Source organism: Amblyomma maculatum, chromosome 4, assembly GCF_055883805.1.
Source record: "Amblyomma maculatum isolate TAMU_Amacu chromosome 4, ASM5588380v1, whole genome shotgun sequence".
Classification (NCBI taxonomy): domain Eukaryota; kingdom Metazoa; phylum Arthropoda; class Arachnida; order Ixodida; family Ixodidae; genus Amblyomma; species Amblyomma maculatum.
In genome coordinates, this window is record NC_139347.1 from 32,949,835 (window position 1) to 32,973,234 (window position 23,400).

The 23,400-nt window shown below is 48.5% G+C and overlaps 1 protein-coding gene across 8 annotated transcripts in view; it reads right to left on the minus strand.

The window, feature by feature from the left end:
- Positions 1 to 23,400, minus strand: part of NaPi-III (Na[+]-dependent inorganic phosphate cotransporter type III) — an 81,472-nt gene that overhangs the window by 24,835 nt on the left and 33,237 nt on the right. For 7 of the 8 annotated variants that reach the window (XM_084601021.1, XM_084601014.1, XM_084601016.1 and 4 more), the window contains exons 2-4: positions 13,941 to 14,175; positions 1,948 to 2,049; positions 1,273 to 1,499 (exon numbers count right to left, since the gene is read on the minus strand). In XM_084601021.1, coding sequence (XP_084457147.1) covers positions 1,273 to 1,499; positions 1,948 to 2,049; positions 13,941 to 14,139 — 528 coding nt within the window. In that variant the 5' untranslated portion in view covers positions 14,140 to 14,175. Of the gene's footprint in view, positions 1 to 1,272; positions 1,500 to 1,947; positions 2,050 to 13,940; positions 14,176 to 21,408; positions 21,536 to 23,400 lie in introns of those variants that run through there. The other variant, XM_084601019.1, reaches the window with a different exon arrangement.

The window sequence follows — 23,400 nt, forward strand, 5'->3', positions numbered from 1 at the left end:
GCCAAAAGAAGGCAGCACATTAGGGCCAGAAATAAAACACCAAACGGATTGGGACCTCCTTCTGTATGTAATCTAGGTATGTAAAAGCCTCTCTCATAACAAAATAAACTTGATCTGATTTGATTTGACTGTGTATCAAAGGCTCACAACTCCGTGGGGAAAAAAAAAAATAGAGTTACACAGTTTTGCTGCAGCACATTTGCATTTAAAAGCAAAACCTTTCACCCAACTCTAACATATATTTAGCTACAATGGTAATCAGTAAAATTCATGTTTTTTGCCACTACAGCAACAGGGACAACACAGCATCTGGAATCGTATCATACCATGATGCGGGGCATTCAGAGCCATCACAGTGGTTCTGCTGTGCACTATAGTTGCAAGCCATGCACCCAAAAAGCTACATCAGACAAGAGCATTGGAATTCTTAGTTAAAATGAGCGTGCCGACTGTTAGATAATATCTCTAGACATGGATTCCTGTCATTGCAGTCAACAACTACACCGCATCAAATTGATGTTTCGGGTAAAGTGAGCCCATCCATTAATTTTTTCCACCGCGTCAATGCAACTTGTACCAGGACAGCAACGAAACTGACACCTTACCACCTAAGCAGGTGGTAAGGTGGACGGAGAGAGATTACTTATTACAGATGGCTTGCGTCGGTATCACAGTGGTTGTTATGGTGCTAAACTTGGAGGAGTATGGCAAAAATCCACTAGTCTGTACATAGCCGACTAATATGATGCCAACTGAAGATTAATATCTATTGTTTACCAGCAAATACCATATTAAACATAGAAACAACAAAAACTGAAAAAAAAAAATGCCGAAGGTAGATAATGTAGCTTCTTTTAGTTTTTTGTTTATTTTTTCAAAATTATTTGGCTCACAGCCTCACCCCTTTATTTTCAATTGACTATTTGCCTGCTATACGTATGTGGTACAGGCAGAGACTTTTACACATTAAATTTACATATGGCTCCACCATAAAAATCAGATCAATCGCTATATTATCGATGGAGGCTCGGCAGAAGCGATGCGTGGTGAACCAATATGACGCCTGTAACGTCACGTGTAAGCGACGCTCCCTCCCCCCTTCGCGCGCGGGCGCACACACGCACAGAGAGAGAGAGAGAGAGAGAGAGAGAGAGAGAGAGAGAGAGAGAGAGAGAGGCGCCGCAAGGGCTGTGACAGTCGGCTAACCCAGGCAGAGTTTCGCCACTGGCTGGCTAGCCACGGAGCGGCGGCCGGGAGATGGGGCGGGCGTACCTTTCGCAGGATGAGGAACTGGATGAGCATGTACAGTGCGGTGGAGATGATGCCCGACAGCACGGGCGAGACGAACCAGGAGAGCACGATCTTGCCCAGCTCCCACCAGCGGATTCCGCGCAGGCCCCGCGCCACGAGAGAAAAGCCCACCACGGCGCCCACGATGCTGTGCGTGCCCGAGATGGGAAGGCTGAACGCCGTGGCCAGGATGTTCCAAATGGCGCTTCCTGCGGGGAGCGGTGAGAGCGCGCCACTTGGTCGCCCGCTGCTCGGGGTCGTGCAAGGTCGCGGCCAGGGCTTCCCTTATTGCCCCCGCTTCCTAAACTGTCCTGGCCCTGCAGCTGATTCCTTTTCAATAACTGATTTGCGAGGATAGCAATAAAGAGATTATTATTATTTTTTTTTGCACCAATGAAAACGTCGACAATATTGCAGCTTTACAAAATAAGAAAGGCAACTGTGTTAACACATACGAGTTGCCAAGCTTGCATTCGTGCATAATCTCTTTCGCTACAATCATGTTGTTGAAAACGTGATTTAGTAATGCAAAGAAAAAAATAAAAAGTCATTCACACATAATCTTATCAATGGAATAAGAGCGAGCAGTTTCCTAGCTACATCTAAATTGTGTAACAATTGAGAAAGAGTGCGAGTTGCCCGCAATCCAGCACTTACCGCCCAAGGCAGCCAAGTTGCCGAGCATGAGATCCTTGGGAGCCCCGTCGTATATGGACACATCAATTATGCCCTTGCGGACCGTGTCCGACACTTTGTAACCTGCAACAACACGTGACAGAAGACGTTGATAAGAGAACAGCAGCGTAGTCTCAACTTCCTTCTTTATGGGTGCGAAGGGGATTTGCCCCACCGGGTGATCGGTCGCGGTGAAGTTTTGAAAATTGGTTTTGAGGAACAGAGAGTAGCGTTATATCGCTCCTAGGTGGGCGCCTCAACCGCGCCGTGAAGGAAGGTAAGGAGGGGAAGGGAAGAAAGGGAAAAACAGGTGTCCTCCTGAAGTACTTTAATGTGCGCCGACACAGACTTGTGTTTCGCCTGCATGAAAATGCGGCAGCCACTGCCGAATTCGAACCCAGATATCCCGGCTCAGTAGCCGAGCGGTCTAACCACTAAGCCATAGCGGCAAATAAAAAAATGACTTCCGGCAAACGGTGAGGTTTAGTAGACGTTTTGTTGCAAGGAAGGGAGAAGGCTGCTTCATCAGCCAAGTTTAAAAAAAAAAAGGGCAGATAAGGTAATTGCCTCACTCACGATGGCCATCTGAATCGCGCCGTGAGGGAAGAAGTGAACGAACGTGATAAAGGACCGAGCGTATTGCAGCGAATCATTCGAATCTTTGTTCTTTTTAGACAGTCGCTGGCATGGGGCCTTATCACTGTGAATCTATAGCGCCCGGATCGATTCTGTGTTTGTTTGTTTATTCATGCCTGTTCTCCCCAGACGATGCTGTATCATTTTGTTTGTCGTGCAACATGCGTCGAGTTGTACCTCGAAGATTTAGCCAGTCTCGTGCGTGTTTACATGATGTTCCCGGTTATGCTAGTCACCCGTTAATGCTTTATCTAGACGTTTCATCGTCGCCTATAAATTGAGCGTTGACGGGCGCGACAGGCATTCTTTGTTCGATGACCAGCGGGCACGATTGCTGTTATCGCCGCCGCCGAACCGCTTACTTCCTTTGCGGGCGCAAGTCAGCCCCAATAAAGAGTTTCTTTAGTGCCCTCCCAGGCTCTTGATTAGTTATCATCGCCCCTGTCGCCACCACGTGACAGTTATATTTTAGCATCGAGAGACCGGAGCGATCTCGACCATTTGGAAGTTTCTCACTGCGCGCTGAACATCGCGCATAACTCAATGACATCTTTTGCATTTCATCCGCACTAAATTTATACGGCCGTTGGTGCCGGGCTTCCATTTCGCGACTCATAGTGCTCAGTGGGCGAAATGCGAATCGCCGCGGCCCCACTGCTATGTACGATGAAGACAAAAAATTAGGGACCACTCAGGTATCCTAAGTGTTACAGCATTAGCGTATGGAAATTATGCATTGCTGCTAGGTAATGGTTTAGACCAGTAATAATTAGTAGTAATGCGAAGTAACGTAGCGCGAAGTAAAGACGGTAAGTAGCTGCACAAAGTAGAGGAGGCAAGAATCTGCGCGAAGCAGACGAGGTAAGTATAGTTCTCGAGGTAAAAGTGGAAAGTAGCTTGCGAAGTAGAAGATCGAAGCAGCAGCGCCGTTTAGTATAGCTATTAGAGGGTATTGATTTCTACTAACCGTAGCTGTAAGGTAATGTGTGGCTACTGTACACTGTGCAGTATGAGGCGGTCGCATAAGCCCTCTATCGCACTGAACGAACGTTCCCCAGTTGCGTAGCGCAGCCGGCTCTCCATCAAAAGGGCAGCGACTCGATTCCCTCTCAACATACAGCTTTTTTTCTTTTCCGCAGTGTGCTGTTCTTAGAAGACAGTTCGCAACAGCGGCTGAATCACGATATACAACCTGTGACGTCGTCAGTGTGTCGACCAATAGGAGAACTTCGCTGTGACCACGCGATTTCCAGCGAAAGTGCACTCTACCGTCGCTTTAGAAAGGCATACACAGCGCATACTATATACGCTCCGCAAATTGGCGACCGGTTAACGACACACGTCAGTCAACCGCAGTGGAAAATCTCCACATATTTTCCACACGTTTCTCTCTAGGGAGTGTGCCTTGAATTTCGCCACTATACTGATCGATAGGGATGCGGTTTTATAAGTAAGAAAGAAAAAAAAATGTTTTGCGTTCACGCATTCGTCAACGCAGTCTGCTTTTTGTGAGCTATATGCAGTGCGGCTCGGGCCATCAGCAAAGGGAGTAAAAGAACGCTTGTGAAACGAAGTGCGCAATACTGCCAGTGGTTGCTAAAAGCAAGCAGGATTACTCGAAATTAGTAAAAAGGGTTCCGCTAACAAACAGCAATCGACATTTAAGCCCAAGAAGTACACGCAGAATTGTCACAAAAATGTAGCCAGTACAACAAAACAAGAGCATTCATATTTACCCGAACGAACCTAAGGTGTTTTACCCGCCTCGGTGGCGCAGTAGCTGCGGCTCTGGACTGCTGAGTCCGATTCCGGCCGCGGAAATAACCACGGGTGGTCGAAATCTCCGCAGCCGTCCACTACTGCGTCACTCATAGCCTGAGCCCATTTGGGACATTAAGGCTGCATTATAACCCGAGCTTCAACAGTCTAATGTTATGTGCATCGTTACGCATCGGAGGCGCGCTCGTCGCCATGACAGCGAAGGATCGCCCAGTGAGCGACGAGGAGATACGAACATCGCTACACGCTTCTGCACAAAGCGTGCTCCTTTCATTTCTGCGAACGTCATAATAAGCTGCGTGTTAGGATCGGGAATGCGTTAAAACCGGGTAATAACGGTAATTGCCGCCACACGATCGAAATGAAGCGCGCGAAAAAATTCAGGAAAATCCGCACCAGGAGCGTGTTCGGGATATCCTGCACACATCAGCGCTGATATAGGGAGCTTGCATGAAGCGATGCATGCCTTAGGAATAAGAAGTGAATAGCATGTAAGAATGGGCATGCACAAATAAGACACTATACTTGGTTTACCCTCTTCCGTTTGGTTTCCTTTATTTTTTATCGGCGCTCGCTTTTTAACATCATAGTGTTTAAGGCACCTACGCGCACGCACGCACGCACGCACACGCACACACACACACACACACACACACACACACACACACACACACACACACACACACACACACACACACACACACACACACACACACACACACACACACACACACACACACACACACACACACACGACGGCGTTTTGAGCGAAAAGTTACGGGTAACAGGGGACCAGTCAAAGGACCGGTTGCGCTGTCTTAAAGGAGGTCGGTGGAGATCCTTTGGGAGGTCGCGGCCTCCACCGCGCGCATGGTCTGCTGGCTCGGAAGTACGCAGGAGAGACTCCCACGTCTCTGGGGTGTTTGAGTTGTCTATGTTGTAGTGTGTACAAGTCCACGCCATTGTATGAGAGTGGCCGCGTACCTATATGAATCGAACCCGGGATCCTTGAATCCAGAGTCAGACACGGAGGCATGTTCGTGCGGCTGAATTAAAGCGGGGATTTTTGTCCATTATGGGTGGTCTGACACAATATGGAAGCGTACGAATGTACGCTGGAGAGTATTTGTGAGAAGAGGCACAAATGAACGATTCAGTGATTAGGCAAGGCTTCCACAGCGGGCCGCACTTGGCTCTGCCCTAAACTCCTTACCTCCCGTTCAGCCTCGAGCGAACCGTTTCCAATAAATCTCTCTGGCTTTATATTTTTGTTTCTAACCACTGAGAAAGGCGTTCAAGACGGGGCGGTGTCGACACAGGTCCCGCCGAACGCGTTTTATTCTCCTGTCCTAAAAAATATCAACGATTTCGGAGTGGTTAGTTTGACTGAACGTTCAGAGTGCCCTTTATGCCTTGCAGGTGAAGTGAAGAAAAGGAAATCAGCGTGTAATGCGAAGAAAAGATAAGCGATGGTCGCTTAGGATGTGGGTTTCCAGGAAGGGTGGCAGTATACAGTGGGAAGGGACAGACGGACAGATGAGATTAGGAGGTTTGTACAGATAAGGTGGACCACAGATGGCACAAGACAGGAGTCATCGGGAATCACTAGAGTACTTTTCCCCATAGTACAGGCGTAGTTGAACTGGTGGTTACTACGAAGACAACGATGGTGACGAATCCATGAAAGCAAAAAATTCATGACGATTATATATATATATATATTAAGACGGATTCCTTTGGTGGAATAAGAATTTATTGCTTTTTCTCTCTAATTTTCTGTTAAAATTCTAGTAAAGACATGATACTATCCATACATTGACTCTTGTCCATGAATGCGCTTGTGTCTGCAGTGCACCCTGGTTAATTCCTTGCCGCGGATATGTTCCATTTACGACTGGGGACATCACCACCATTATCATTATTACCCGCTGCGTTCTCAAGGCGAATGCTAGAATTACGCTTGTCCGAGAAAGGTTTCGAAAACTCTGCTCACAAAACTTGTCTAACAGGGCGCCCGCATCAGTCCTTGCTCCCCCCCCCCCCCCCCCCCCCCAAGCCTCCCTCCCCTCTTCCTCTTTCATCTCCTCTCCCGCAATCAAGCGGGTGAGGCGCGTTGGGCTGAGCGCTTTAGGGCGCCTATACCGCTGGGACGGAAATTTTAAGAGGCGCCGGCGCCACGATAGAGCACTGAATGTTATCTTGACGGTTGCACTCGTAGAGATTTCGACACTTGCAGAGTTCACCTATAAACAGTCTATCTAACGGCGGGTCTGTCACGAAAAAAAAAAGAAAAAGTTCAAGCGAAGAGTGAAGGGCGCGGAGATATACAACACAATGCACAAAGCGATGTAAAAACGCTATAAGAAAGGACATTATTCTGAACGCACAATGCATAATAGCATAAAAGAGAATAGAAACAAAAGAAGCCCCAGTCACGTACTGCATTGCGGTGGCATAATACATTAGGAGCCTGAGTGGCCGATGCTATTGCTCGGGTGAATGTAAAACGAACCAAGGGGACCATTTGTGAAACAAACCTGAGAGGAATGCAGCTTAAGCGACTGTGATGAAAGTCAGTCCCACAACTGACGAGGTTCACAGCAAAGAGTATGAGTGCGGGAAAAAAAAAAAAAAAAAAAGTGACACTTCGAACCACTAAAGTGCGATAAGGCGAAAGCTTTCTAAATTCGTAGGTATTATCTCTCGTAATAAATATATTCTACCAACGAAAACGAAACTTGACCTCTACTATGCATTCTTTTTCTCCTACTTAGGATACTGCTATTTGGTGTGGGGAAATATATGCCCTATGTCCAATTTGCAAAAGCTTTTTGTTCTGCAGAAGAAAATGCTACGCGTTATAACAAATTCCTCCTATGACGCCCCAACCCGTCCCATACGGATGAAATACAAAATAATTCCAGTACAGGTTTGCTTGTTTTTATAAAAAGCATACCGCGCGAAATGACCCATTTTTGTCCCGCATTGTACAGCTGGTGCCACACGACAAGCCCTATGCTACAAGAAACCCTGAAATGTTTGAGGTACCCAGATGTAGAACAAACTATGGTTTTGCTATGTTGAAATATATACTGCCAATGTGCTTGAACTTTACAGCAACATGAACAAAATGACTTTTTCTTTCCTCCGAGAAATGTTCACTGCTTAGGTTGTATTGATAAGGAATGCGTCTATCGACAATTCATATTTTTACTTTTTCCTTGTCATTGCATAATTTTTCTTTAGTTTCAAAGCACTGTCTCATTTTGTAATGCGTGAATTGTTCATTTTATATCGCACAAACTGCCGCTCCTGTTCATCGTCGACTTTACGGGCGCGAAGCCCGTCAAGCGGTCATTGCGAACTGCTTTTTTTTTCGTCACCCGCGCTTTTTGTACGACAAAAGCGGAATAAACATTCATTCATTCATTCATTCATTCATTCATTCATTCAAACTTCGCTAATTCCTGTTTTTACTGCGTCTGCCTCTGTAGGCTGTGTGGTGCGGCGTTCCAGGAAGTGTCAAATGAAAGGCGCCGTACGGACGCCTGGACGCGATAGCGTAAGCTACCAGCCAACATACAAAGTCCCACCTTAAACGATCCGTATGAACGTGCCTGCGAGGCCTAAGGATAACGTGAATGCAAGGGTCTTGGCAGCCTGATTTTCGTATCACCCTCCCATATGAAAGGAGAGGCCCGAGTTGGCAGCTCCTGCCAAACGTAATGTCAGGAAGCCCTACGTCCGGTTATAGTGCTCGGCCATGTCAGCTGCCAGCTACCACCTCCCATGTAAAATGCCCTTCGTTTGCTCCAATCACACAATATTCTTTCTGTAAAGAAAATAATCGACTACAGTTTATGTATCCTAATGTACAAATCTGTTAGAGAGCTACTTCCATTCTCACTAACCACCAATGATCAAATTCCGCGTCGTACGGACACACGTTTCGCCATCAACAACAACTTCTTGCTGCCTAAACCAAACACTAATTATGGGAAACAATCAGTCCGATTCTCTGCTACCACTCTTTGGAATTCATTACCTACAACTATCAAACAATCATTAACTATTTTTGCCTTTAAATCCGCTCTTCGTCAGTTTTTGTTATCACACATATCGTAATTTTCAAGGTAATCTGTTATCCTTTACATCTTTTTATGAATTGTTTCCTATGTTTTCTTTATGTGATTAGGTGTTTATTCTTTGTTATTACATCAATAGCGTCTTTACTAATTCGTTTCATTCGCCCCAACCCACTGATGCGAAATATTGTATAATTTCTGCAACTGCTCAATATGTATTTCTTTTCAATAATCATCATAGGAGGTCCCGTTCCGCAGTCCTTGACTTTGGGACCTCCTTCTGTATTCATGTTTTGTTAACCTTTGAAATACAATAAACTTCAAACTTCAAACTTCAACGAGAGCGTCCCCCTTTTGGGGCCGTGGGCCCAGGGTGGTCCACTTTAACCTATGCTGGCCGTTATCTTGGGTGGCATCACGTGACCTCGGGTGGTCGCAAAGTGTGACACTTTCTGCGAACGACAGTATGAGCCATTAAAGGCTTTCGCCTTAAAAAAAAAGAGAATGGCGGACTGAATGGCCTTTAGGGGCATGACGCGATAACGCAGACTGCCACCCGACACGCTTCAGCAAAGCCGTATGAACCCGTATGAACGTGCCTACGTGGCCTATGGATAACGCGAAAGAAAGGGTCCTGGCAGGCAGATTCTGATAACACCCTCCCATATGAAAGGATCGAGGGCAGAGTTGGCAGCATTACGTTCAGTTAGTGCTACCACCTGCCAGCGCCACGCTCGGGATTTTTTGCTCACAACCCCAACGCCGACGACTGACTTTCTGGTGAACGGAACTTTTCAACGCCGTCACGTTATAATACGGAACAAGGACCAATTATTAATGAATTATTTGACAAACACCAGACAATTTGAAAACGACACATCGAATGGTACACAACTTCAGAAGTCTGCTCTGGCACTCATGAGGCCCTAGGCATTTGAAATATACTTTGGAATTGCAATTCTCTCTCGAGAGTCCGCCGTATAGGACGCAGCAATTAACCTTCACTAATATACAGCTGACGTTATCTATTTCAGGGCGGTAGTGAGCAAAGGTAGCTGGGTCGCCTCCTGGATCGAAACAATTGTGCCCACATTACATTCCGTTAATTTCCGTCCTTCGTCGTACGCCACCGTCACCGTCGGGATCGGCCGTTCGACCAAAGACGCGCTATTGCGCGGCCTGCCGACGTTGAAGGTAAGCTGCGAGGTGTTTGTCTTTTTAAACGACAAAGGAGCAATATTTTAAAACAGCGAACGAGGTTTAGCTACAACTGCGCACAAAAGAAAGGGGCGCTGGTCGGAGATCGTCGAAGCGATACACACTATACTCCACAATTATTGCGTGTCTGCCGATTGTTGCGTGTCTGCAGCAACATTCCCTTCCGCGTGCCAACCGCCAACCTATACGGATCAATCCCGCACAATGGGACGATTCCCTACTCTTCCAGGGGCAGGCCGAGGTTCCTTCTATCAGAGACAGTGGGGAAAATATTCTATTGTTGCGCCGTGAAATCTAGAAAAAGAAGCAGCTGCATCGACAAATGAATCGGTGAAAAAATTGCGCCGAACCATGCAGACCACAAGAAAGAAAACGAGACACAGGCGGTTCGGCACATTTTTTTTTTTTTCATCGATTCAAGTATGCACCTAGTTCAAAAAGAGGTGTCAATCGACAAATGAAATTAAAAATGGTAACAAGAAAAAGCCACTGTACAGTAGCCACTATAGCCACAGTAAGTCACTTTATTGTGTAGGCCTCATCCGCGCGGTGAGGTTAGGGAAATTAAAGGATGGAGAAATTTAGAAAAGGGGCTACAGCGGGTGGCAAAAGGAATAATTTCGACCACCTGGGAACCTTTTAACGTGCACGGACAGCGTAAAGCACACGGACGGCTCGTGCATTTCGCCTTCATTAAAACCCGCGGCCGCCACGGCCCGGATTCTAGCCAAGTCCTCTGGCTCCGTAGCCGAGCATACCACAGCCGTACATGGGCGTCCGCAGGGGGTTGCTAAAGGGGCACTGCTCATCCTCTCCCGCCACCCCGAGGCCACACCACCCCCTGCCCCCCCCCCCCCCCCCTCCCCTTCTCTGAAGCCGCCGCTTCAACTTGTGCTCCCTTTTTTCCCCACTGACATCTGTTACAAGAAACGTTACGGAATGTTTATTTCGACGCTAAAGGTAAAAAGGGGGAGAGGATGTCCTCTCAAGACAAAATTCTGCCAACGTCCATGCAGCAGTGTTCTCGCATCGCTCATTACACGGGCGCCTTGCGTTTCGCCCAGCGGCAGATTCATGGTGCAGTAATCAGTGCGTCGCTGTGACGCTGTTCGATCAGGTACTCTGACTCACTAGCAAAGCGCAGTAACCACTGGGCCAAGAACTTTAGTTTAAATGGTTTAGCGTCCCCAAAGCGACTCATACATGAGGGACGTCGTAGTCGAGAGTTCGGGAAATTTTGGCCCCCCTGGGGTTATTTAACATGCACTTACACCACACAGCACATGGAAACAATGCTACCAAAAAAAAAAAAACATTGAACCAATGACATTGCGTATGTCGAGTTCCTCGCTCGTCGCTTCGGTAGCTCGAAAACGGCTGACGTCACAGTTCCCATAGCAACCGAGACGTCAGCCGTTGCCGAGCCACCGAGGCGACGAGTGGGAAAACTGCATGCACAACAGATAATTTGCCAGGGCCCGGCCATCTCCCCTTAAGCCATCACTAACGGACCTCAATGTGGCGCCAAATCTGCCCTCCTTCATTTCAAAATTGTGACGCAACCGTTCTTCGTGCAGCGCTCCTGGTGACGTGTCATACATTTCGCTGCCTCAGCGGCGCGCATCTATTAGTCTAGTTCAGCGATATATTTGAACCGACTTGTGTGTATGACCTTATCACCCCACTACGTCGCGTGACCTAGAAAAGCGCGCGCTTTCAAATCGGGCGCCGCTGAGCGAACGAGAATTCGTCTCCATACACGTAAGTGGTTAGATCCTGAAGTGCACTTATGGTCCAACAGGAAAAAAACTACTAGGAAATTATTTTGTCAGCTGCCGGACTGGAAGGCGTGGGGCGGACGCCCGCGCTTCACCGAGATGTTGCTTAACAGGTAGCGTACTAAAACGATGTCACTTTGCAGTGCTACATAGATTCAGTCAGGCAGACAACCTGGGTTAGAGGTTTCCATGACGATCGCAGCGCCCTAGCGGAGGAAGGAACTTTTACCAGGGACCATATTTTCAAAATTCACCTTCGCCTCTCAGCGCCATATACTGTCTCTATGATCGGATCTCAAGAGCGCCAGAATCCCCTGCTTCCAGCTTGCGGCGCGAAATTATCACTTTTGCGTTTGCATAAAAATGACGTGGCCAGCCTCGAAAACAGGTTTTCAAGATAAAATATAGCCGTGCTGAAAGTCACTTTCCGAGGTGACGTCATTTTGACGGCAACGCAACTTGCTCCCTAAACTGACTGTTTTGCGCCAAAATTCTGAAGCACGTGACTCTCACTGACACTATTAAGGGCCAGTCAGAGAGGCAATATGGCCACACGCGAAGGTGCATTTCGAGAATCAGGCCCCAGGTAGATCCAGGACGTGCAGCTTAAGGTGGAGGTGTTGACTATCCAGGAGTCCCTCTATTTGCAGCGCATTTGTCGTTATGGCGACTGAACGAAGAAGGAAAGAAAATACAACGGCCTACCAACTGGCTCCGGCTGAGCCATCACCGCTGCTTCGTGCGGACGCGGAAGGGTTGAGAAATGCGCGAAAAAAGATTAAAAGATCGCATTTACGCCGTCGCCTGTATGCACGAGCGTCTGCGCTCTACCGAAGTCACACGTAACATGTGTCTGCATGACCGATGTCATGGCGGAACAGAGCACCGAACGAGGAACACCATCAGTAGAGAGCGTCTGTCGCAGACCAGAATGTGTTGATGGCAGCGACCCAAGCGGCTGTCGGTTGGTCTTTTGGCTATGTAATGGAAATATTCGCATGCCGCCCGAGCATGCGACGCAAGTTTCCTATTTTCAAAAGCCGCTGCCCCTGCACGATCCGCAAAGCGAGACCGTTTGCCTTACTGGACAAACACGCGAGATAAGTAATTACTACAAGCATTCACTTTATCAGATTTTGTCGGAACACTCAACTGAGGCGCATTCGAAAACACAGAGCAATACTCAAAGTTCACAGCGACTCGTGAACTCAGCGACACAGTCGACGGCAACCGCTCGAGAGCAAACACCCAACTGCGACGAGCCACCAGATAAGCAAGTGACGCAAGCCACACGGACCCATGGCTCAGTGGGGTCCCAAGCGAGTAAGAACGATAAAGAAAATACCCGCCCCGGGTACAATAAACGTGATTGCTGGTTATCGCGAGAAAGAGACTGCAAACACCTCCGCTCCCATAAGGAAAGATGAAGACCAGTGGCCGAGGCCGACACAGGAAAATACGTCGAGACGCGCCTAAGTGACGCCCTGCATGCAACGTAAGAATGCCGTTGCATCAGCGATGCCCAGATGGGAACTGCGCACCTACTTATACAGTTATGGAGGCCGGAGTTCTTGCAGTAGCTTTCACATGCTTAAGGGGCACACGGCCTATATGATCGTACACCTTCACCAAATCTAGTCCTTTCATGGCGAACACGCGAGAGTTGTGCGCGAGATGTGCGTCGGGTCTGTGCGCTATGTGTCACTTGTCAATCATCCCGATGACGTCATAAGAAAAATAAAAATCCCGTTCGAACCTCTATCCCTCGGATCCCTAGATGAGCGCTTTAACCACCTACACCACGCCCACGGTGCAAGATATGTGAACACGCCCGGGATCGTGAAACGCACATCATAATTCTCCATGTCTACGGCGAGCATGATAGTAGCGATGGCAATGACGCTGATGTTAGTGACAATGACAATAATGACAGTGCCAATGATAATGACGGTGCATTCAGTTGACAATGATAACGAGAGCTAATGTGACGCACCGTGTTCAGCAGCAACGCTCCGACTTTTGCATTTCTGCAGTGTAGATTCCACAGTGCTCTCGGAATTTGTTCGCTTTTCCCGTTATCAACAGTTTACACAACAAGGTTCATTTACATAACCGAAGGCTCCAAACAATATGGACTAACTTGTACGCGATGGAAAATCATATCTACGCGACATCAACTTCTCACCCAGCCGGTAGGTGATCCCGTAAGGCAGAGCGAGATATCGAAATTACGTAGAAATCACGGATACCGCGCGCGCGCGTGTGTATATATATATATATATATTCAAGATTGACGAACTTTACTAAGCACGGTGCGTTGCTTGAACTCTTTCGAACAGTATACAGGAAAATTTCAACAACATCGACATCGAGATCATGCAGGCAAGAACTGTAGTGTGCATATAGAACACTACAGTCTCCGCGCAGGAGAATAGCCGGAAAGCAAGAATCCCCGCCCGCCTACTGCACATACACTCACCTATGAGGACGGCTCCGAGGATCTCGAAGATGGTGGCCAAAATGCACGCCTGGCGAAGGGTGAGCACCTTGGCGCCCACCGATGTGCCGAACGAGTTGGCCACATCGTTGGCGCCCACGCCGAAGGCCAGGAAGAAGGCGAGGATGAAGCCCACCACCAGGATCCACAGCAGGTCGCCCGTGCCGTCCAGAGGAGTCATCTTGGCACTGTCGCCTAGGCTGGCTCAGCACGTCGCCTGCACACAGTGTGTATAAACGGACAGCAACTTGAGAGACGGTAAGCACGGTACTCATGACGCCTTTCAGAAAAACACCACATCCTCAGGCACGGGTAGGATAAAGAAGAGAGAGGCTCCTTTCTACACCACGACGAGCGTCCTTTCTAGAGAAGACGCAAGTCGCTCATCACAGTTTTCCCACCCCATCTTACTGTATAATCGCCGGACGCCAGACAAGCACTTCTAACGGCGCGTCCGCTGGACCCGCACAAGAGTGGCGCGCGTATAAAAAAGTCACAGCCCGAAACGACGTCTTAAATTGTCACAGGTATTCCTATGAGCTGATTGCCGATTATCTGTCCAGTCAGCAAATTAACTCTGGACAGCCTCTGTGGGAAAACGCGTGCCTGCAGCGTCTCGAGGTGGAATCTCCGATGAAGTCCACACACAAAGGCTGAGAGAGGAGTGAGATAACGTTCTTTGTTTCAAGTTTCAATATCATCTGCGATGTACGAGCTCTCGATTGATGCCCTAAAATCACCGCTTCCCCGCATTGCGCGGAGATTATGCGACCATGCGACGGATTAAACGACGCTCCCACACAGTATCGCCGCAGCGAGCATGCCCTCGGCACTAAGGCCGTGGAGAGGTTCTAATCGCTGATACAACAAGGTGGGACCTGCTTCAATCCAGAGAGATCCGTGGGCACTTACACAGGCGCGTGCGACATTATCAAGAGTGTTAAAAGGTTTTTGAAGGCTTATACCTAACTGACCGGCTTCTATCGTTCTTTTAGCAATGTGTGGAATGCAGGACACGCAATGCCAACGTCCCGTTATAGAACTAGTTTGTGCATTTAAGACTTGACTGCATTTGTTCCTGCAATTGACCTCACTTCAAACTGCCCTTTGTCGACCTCGCTGCTTCTTCATAACCAAAGCTAAACAATAATGAAGCGGAAGGAACGCACTTCTTTTTTTCCTTTCAAAACCGCGATGTCGGAGCAATTAGGTGTAAGGGCAAGCTCAAGATAAGCCGCGCTGCGCTGATGGCCTAAAAACAACTGTTAACCACACGTGTCATGCGCTGGAGCAATAACTCGTATTTCAGGCTAAAGCGTAGTATTCGATCCGTCAACGAGATGCAAGAATCTTCGACCCAAAACTGAAGAACCCGCGTAGAGGAAATGGCTCCGACGACAGACTCTCGCCGGCGGTGCCCGTCGCAGGTTATTGTTGCAAAGGACCAGAAATCGTTCCAGGAAGAAGCTGTGGTTGTACTGCGGTTTGAAGGCAGCTTGTTTTGTATCTCTCCACTCGCTCGGATTTCACGCACAAGTCCAGGCAATAAACTCGGCCACGGCTAAATTTTTGGCGCCCTCGATTAACATGCAGGCAAATCCGTCACTAGAGCGCGGCGCATCTACGGCATGCAGCTATCTGAACTGCGAGGAACGCTCTTTGCAAAGGTCTGCGAGGAATACGCGCCCGCGATGAGATATTCGCCGGTTATTAAACAAAATGACGTGAAGGAAAACGAAAGCATCATGACATCGTTAATCTGTACGCAAGCCCTTCTGTGATACTCGATAAAACATTCATGCCTCCTCAAAATGAACTACAAGAAAAAAAAAAAAGCTGCTCGCAAACTCTAGAACTTGCAAAGCGTGACGGCACTGAGTGGTCGGTACGCCGACAGTGACCCCCAGTCGCTCTCTCTCTCTCTCGTTACTAGGCAATTGAAGTAAATTCAAACCTTTGTTAGGCAGATCGGTCGAGGCCGGTACGCTGACAGTGACCCCCAGTCGCGCTCTCTCTCTCGTTACTAGGCAATTGAAGTAAATTCAAACCTTTGTTAGGCAGATCGGTCGAGGCCGCACGCGATGAAGGGTTTTCCCCGGCTATCGCGGCATAGTGCGCAGTTGATTTGAAAGAGTCACGGCAAACCAACGTTCGCACGATCTCCGCATACGAATACCACGACAAGCAGCCCGTCCACCTTACGCTGTCTCCGAACGGTCATAACCATCATCGCCCCATTCTCGAAGTGGGTCGCAATTACGGCCAAGATAGATGGCGAGCGCGGACAAACACGAAAAACACAACAGCGGTGTAGTAGTCAGTCACAGCTACTGTATAAACGAGATAGCCCCCGTCGCACGGACTCTCGGGGAGCGTACACAACTGGTGCAATGTATACGCGTGCCACAGGGCGCCGGGAAAGGCGCAGATAAGATTCACGGACGCAGTAAAGGCACTGTCGAAAGACGACGGGCACGCGACACCCCAAGTGCCATTACGGTGCGATTAACGACGCCAAACTAGATGACAAGCAAAGTGCACTCCATACGTAGTAGGCACGCCAGCGGGGGCTGAAGGGAAGGAAACACGCAGAAAAACACCAACCGCGCTGTTTCAGCGGAACCAGGCATGTGGAGCATCAGGGCAGATACGTGGTTTTTACGATGCGCCTTTCGAGAAATCGCCCAGCGCCGCGGTGGCTCAGAGGCTATAGGGCGCTCGACAACTGAAACACAAGGACGCGGAATCAAATCCCGGCCACTGCTGCCGCTTTTCCATGAAGGCGAAAATCAAAGCGCCCGTGTACTGTGCGATGTCAGTTGCGCGTTAAAGAACATCATGTGATCGAAATTTCCGGAGCCCTCCACTATGGTATCCCTCGTGGTCTCGCTCTGGAACATTAAACCCTATATACCAAACCAAACGTGCAAAGGAATCCAGAATGTCAAAAAGGCAGTGGCGATCGGGGCACTAATTGCTGAAGAAGCGCCTTTTGCGTCAAGACAGGGCAAACTAAAACACAGCTCCTTGACTTAACCGCGCTGACATATCGGCGCACTGTTGGTAAAACGAAGGCGCATAATTTGCTTGCACATGGGGAGGAGGAGAATACACTCCATTCAGAACCTTGTGTGCGATCCGCTAAACTCGTACAGGGCTGGCACGTCGGGCCAATTAAGCGCTCCAAGGCGGCGGAGGTGGCTGATGGGCATTCAGCCAACAGTGCCTGCATTACCCACATCCACCAAGAGTGGCATATCTAATTAGGAATGGCCCCTACACCAAAACGAGAAATTTTCCAATGGGGTACCATGTGACCCCCCCCCCCCCCTTTTCTTTTTTTTCTTTTTTTGCAAATGCGTATTTCTCGACGCGCCGACCAACTACAACACCTGGTTGTACGGTACACGGAACCCTTAACCACTATCGAGTCATTAAAGAGTACTATGTGCTGCCCCTGGACAAATGACCGCGCTCAAAGGGTTATAGAGCGTGTGCAGGGAGCAACAAACGCTAGCCGGAAGCGTGGACCGGCTCTGCTTTCGAAGCACGCAGTCAATACTTGGCTCCACGACCGCGCACAAGGCAGCCCTAAAAACAGCTGATACAACCACTGACCAGTTCCCAAGTGCGCACTTGTATGCGCACGAAGCTCGCCATTCAAAAAGTTACAGCACCTGGCACCATCTTCAGGAGCACATAGCACCAAGGAGGTGTCAGGTGCTCCTGATGATACACTGCCCACCCGAGCTCAAACTCTCAAATTCAGGAAAGTACTTTGCAAAACCGTACATGTCGCCATTACAAGATATAACGCCCTGCCGCAACGGCCGCGTCTCGACGCAGGCGAAACACTATGCTCCCGTTTACTGCGGGTTGTCAGCGAACGTTTAAAAAGCTCAGAAGGTCTAAACCAATCCGGAGCATTCCGCTACAGCGTCCCTTATATAGAGTCCACGTGTCGCTCCGGAACGATAAACCCCAGAACTTACTCATTTTTCCATCATTCTGCGCTCGATTATGTGCTGAAAATCAGACCGTTTTTTTTTTTTTTTGTAGATTATGAGAACCCGTGGTTTCCTTTTTTGTCGTTTAGGTTGAATCGACACGCTGAATATAACTGCCTGTACAGTGCCACGCTTCACTCGATGAACGTCAGCGGAGTGCTGGATCTGAGAGACGTGGGGCGTTACCCGAGATACGGTACAGACTTGCATCGCGCCACAACGGCGTGCGTGAAACAATCACAGAAGCTGTGCGCACAGCACGCTACATTTTCATCTCCGCTGTCGACGCAAATGCACTCCTCGCTCTGAAGCAATGCCGCCAATACATAACTACGCTCTCTCCGCCTCCAGCATGTTAAATGTAAAGCACAGAAAATACAGCTGTTTCTTTCTCCATGCATTCCTTGAAGAAGTTATCGAAAAAAACACCGAGTGAGGTCAACAAGGTCACCAGAAGAAACAGGCACACGCACATATATAAGCATTACAAAGCATTTAGTAGAGCACATATCGGCAAGCAACGGCATCAGTGCAAAAGCTTCATCTTGGTGACATGGTCTTCAACGAACCGACAGATTCAAGACTAGAACCTTTGCAATGTCATATGCACTGCAGTCCGTATGTAGAAGTAGACGATACGAACGAGAACAGGAAAAGGCCCGAAGTGACGCGAGGCGCAAGAGTGAACATAAAAGTATTGATGACAACAACCACCCTCGCTTCCCCACTCTCTCGAAAGAAATTATTCGAAAAAAAAAAAAAAAAAGAACATCGTTCGGCGCACAGCACTCCGGGAGCAGCAAAGCTAACGAAGACAAAGCTAATCACAAGCGATAAGCCTGTAACGTCTCGAAGTTCCTTTCTGCCTCCTCGAGCAAACCCGCTACGAGAGAGAGAGAGAGAGAAAAAATATGCCGTGATTACGTGCATTTTCGATGGCGGCTTAGTAGGAACTATAGACTGACCCACAGGATCCGCTGGGGAACACAGCGCGTCTGTAAAAGTACCAAATCGAGGAGAGCAGCGCGAGCACGCCCAACGAGGCTGGCGTGCGTCGCCTCGCCACGCCGTTCATCAAACACACCGCGGCGACGACGCGTGGGAGGCTTGGGACAGCCGGACGCCGAGACGCGAGGCAGTCCTCTCTCCACGCACGGATGAGGACGAGCTTGGCGCACAGGGGACGTGTACAGCCACTGCCGCGACCTAAACAGGGGTCAGCAGCTTCGAAAAAGGGATGTCTGGCGCAGAAAACGACGGCCGCATCCAAGGCGGCGTCAGTAAGAGACTTAAAAAAAAAAAAAAAAAAAGAACGTGATTTGTCTCCTTTTGACCGATGCATTCTAACGTATACGTAACCATTAGCTATAAATTAAACGAAAGCAGAGCATAAAAACCGAAACAGCTCGAACGCTTACCAACTGTGGTGATGATGAGAACCATCCGTTTTAAGCAGCTAAACGTTTGATCGGGACCTTCGTTCGAGCCTCAACTGACCAATCTGGCGGCAAGGACCCTTTTGACCAACGACTTGTGACGGTCGGAGGCACTGCTGCAAAGGGAGGCCTCCTACTGGAAGTTCTCGGGGTTTTGAATTGGGTCCGCACTGGGACTGTATAGGCATGCTCAAATATCACATAGAAGGCTGGTTCGCAACAGGGTACACATTCTGGGTACCGCATGCAGATAGTCTATGGCGTGATGATTGCATTAGTTTCAATTCTGTATAAAAACTAAATTTTTAGATAATTACTTGGGCGGCTGCGGGAATGTTTGCCTCTCTGCTTACTGCGAAATCCTCGAACAATACAGAGCAGATGCTGCGCTCCGAAATCCCCGAGAGCAGCTTTCATCTGTGTACATTATTTCCCTGTACAAATATACAGGCTGCGCGCCAATCTCTAAAACGAAGTAAATAAAAAAAAAATGTGCCATACTTTCCTCCCGCCCCCCTCCGAGGAAAAACACGAAGGAAAAAAATAAAGGAACAAGAATTCCCAAACAGCCGCGCTCATTCTTCGACAATATGAAGAGGCAATAGATCACGTAACTCATTTGTCTAACGCTGTGGCTAATCCATGACAGGCGGGAATGTTATATTTATTTGCAAGGGCAATGTGCTCTTGGTTCAGAGGACAATCCAAAAACGATTTGATTTGATTCATGGGGTTCAGGCTAAGTAAGAAATGCCGTAGTAGAGGACTGAAAATTTCGACCACCTAAGGTTCTTTAGCGTGCACTGACATGGTCGCCTTGCATTTCGCCTCCATAGAAAAGCGGCCGCGATTTGGCCCCTCGTCCTCTGGTTCAGCTGCCGAGCGCCGTGACCACTGACCCACATTCCAGTATCGAATTAAATCGCATGGTCTACCAAACATTTTCACAGGAGGCAAAACTTTCTGAACGCACATCTTTCGTAGACAGTGGAACGCAGCGATACATCATTATTAAGAGCCAGAAAACCACAATAACTACAAACAAAATTCCCACACATAGAAAAGATTACAGCTAATGCATTCTGAAAGCCTTCAACCGCATGGCGCGGATCGTGCGAGCCTCAACCGCTAATCCGCGTAAGCTTAAAAGCGGCGAAACATTTCGCTGCTATAGATTTATGAAAAAATAGCCTGCGTGTTTGGACCGCACTATAATAAGCTAAACCGATTCGAAATTTTCGCCAGATTCGCAGGCGGCTTCAGTTTACCTGGAACTCGTTCGTGGAACGGAACTTTTAACACGAACGGAGCGAGGAGGGAGCCCGAAGGAATATCAGCGCATGTCCCGGTGAATGGATTAATCCGACAGACTCATTACGCGCAAACGAAATCGCTGGCGACTAATCCAAGAAGGAACTGAAAATAACAAAGGAATGCAAGTCCGGCGTATGCGTCCACTTGACTGCACCAGGCACTTCGGTGCTATAGGAACGTTCCTCCGCGTATGATTTGAGTGCGACAGCAGCACAGTACCGCAGTATTTCAAATGCAAGAAGAGAGAAGTGGACAAAGAGAGAGAAAGAAGGCGTGTTGCACCAGTAGTGGACAGAAAGTATAAACCTCTCCCAAGCCCGCCAGATATAAAAAATGCTGCGGAGACAAATGCTAGGGCGAACGCATATAAGAGGTAACATGTCTCCTATACGACGCATGTTCTCTAATTTCGTCTATACGCACTCTCACCTGACCCCGCCTCTTTCTTTCCGGCGAATTTTCGATGGTTTTTGTTCTGCCGTCCTCGCTTCGCCAGTCTCTGCTCGTTTTCGGCAACTGTGGACCTGCCATGCACACGAAACTTGCGTATGCTCTTCGTCTCTGTTGCTTAATTGCTTCTAGCACTAGCCGCCTACGCGACGTTTTCTCCCTCTCCCTCTCTCTCTTTCCAGCAAGATAACTTGCCCAGTACTCGGATGAAGAACCTCAGACCCAATAGAACAGCACTACTACCTGCTAGCGCAGGCTGACGTCAATGACCTCGGGGCTTAGAACCAGAAGTGCTGGGACGTTCAGACTTCCAGCTCGAAGAGTGCTGCACGATTTTCTTCGACTCGCTACCGCCAAAGAGGATTTCCTCAGCAATACCGCACCTAAGACAAGGAAACAGCCAGCTGTCAGCAGCATGTTGCCCGTTCCTTTCTCCATTGCAGTGCAGCTGTTTCATTATCTGGCCGCACACGACGAGTGCCAGGTTTCTAAACGCCACAGCTATGCAGACCCGTCTCGAGAGCCCGCAGCGTTCGCGCATTATGATGCAAGCAAACGAATCACCAGATTAACGCATTACAATTAAATTTGCTGTGATCACGTTCAACGTAATGTATCAACTAGACGCTGGCGATAAAACTATTTGCGGGCGGCGACGTTTCTGGAGAAGAACCCCCGCAAAATAAATCATCATGCGAAAGTTATCGGCACAGAGCGTATTCTGATAAAGAGGCGAGACGGGGATAAGACGAGCCAAATTTAACTCGAAGCTATCTCGGCCGCTCCCTTAATTACGAACGATACAAGGCGACTGGTATGCAGGCCAAATGACAAAAGGACGCAGGGGGCCACTGAACTCCTGCGCACTTGGATGGTACACATGATGTGAGAGTAGACACGCATGGATAATGCCTGCACATGAAGTGTTCTTCGTGGTTACATCGCCGCGAGCCGACAGCGGGTGGGGCAGGATAAATCGAAGCCTAATTGTGGCGATGACTGATTAATAATCAAAGGAGGTCGACAAACACTCTTGGAGTTCCCACGCGCCCAGCAATTATGTGCACTTTAGTGTCGCGCGAACTCTTGTCCAAAGGCAAGAGAGTGCACAACATATCCCACTTCTTTCTGAAGAACAATTGCATGTACAGTCGACGACGATAGCCAGATACGGATAGCCGGAGCATGAAAAAGAGAGGGAAGGAGAAAAACGGGGGAGAAACGAGACCTTGTCCCAGTGAAGTGGGGAGTAATGAACTGGGATTGGATGCAATATTACGGGAAAACACGACACAGTTCATATCGCGCGCAACGACCGCTCAGAAAGGATTTATGGCGTTCGTACATCGAAATTTTGATCCGCGGTATACAGAGCTTTGACTGTGCAATCGCAATTAATGCGAAGCCTTGTATTACGGTGTGCCTGATCTGTTTTCTCCCCTGCCGGCGTGTCTTCTCCCAAGCACGTGCTCTAACAAAGCTCTGCGGAATGTAAATTACATTTTAGAACTCGTCTAACCATGGCCGTATAGACGCGGTATGCATGCACCGTCGTTATAACCGATGTCACATGTTCGTTATATAAGAGGTCACGTGGTATGCGTGCATCTTTGCTATGACTTGATCAATGTTTGTTACTAGGCGAGTTGGTTACACGTTTTGCCTAAGCCCTCTGCGGTTTTTTTTTTTTTTTTTTTTTCCTGCTTCTGTTACCTATTTGTTCGCCTTCTGGCAGCGTCACCTGGGCGAATGCCGAGGCTAATTTTTGAGATGGGCGCATGCGCATCAATCCCTCGTTCTTCTGGCTGTTAATAAGGTGAGGTTCGGCTATTTTCGGAACAAAAGTTGTTAGCCAGCGCAGTTGTGTCCTCTTCCTTCGCCTGCCAGCGATATTTTCCACGGTTCGCTATAACCGAGGTCATGTCTTCGTTATATCCGAGGTCAAGTGTCAGTCTAGGAATAACGCTAAACTCGTAAATGAGCACAATAACGATACATATACATCGAATTCTATTTTAGGGATTCGATGACGAGAAACCCGACGCTCCATAAGGGTGGCAGACTGGATTCCAGGCGAAGGCAAGTGTAGCAGGTGCGCCAGAAAGTTATCTTGGCGGATAAGGTAAGAAAGTCGAAGAGGCCTTCGCCCTGCAGTGGGTATAGTCAAGCTGATGATGATGATAATGAGAAGTGCGCCTATGCAAACCCAGCCGTCAATCCTTAAAAAACATGGGT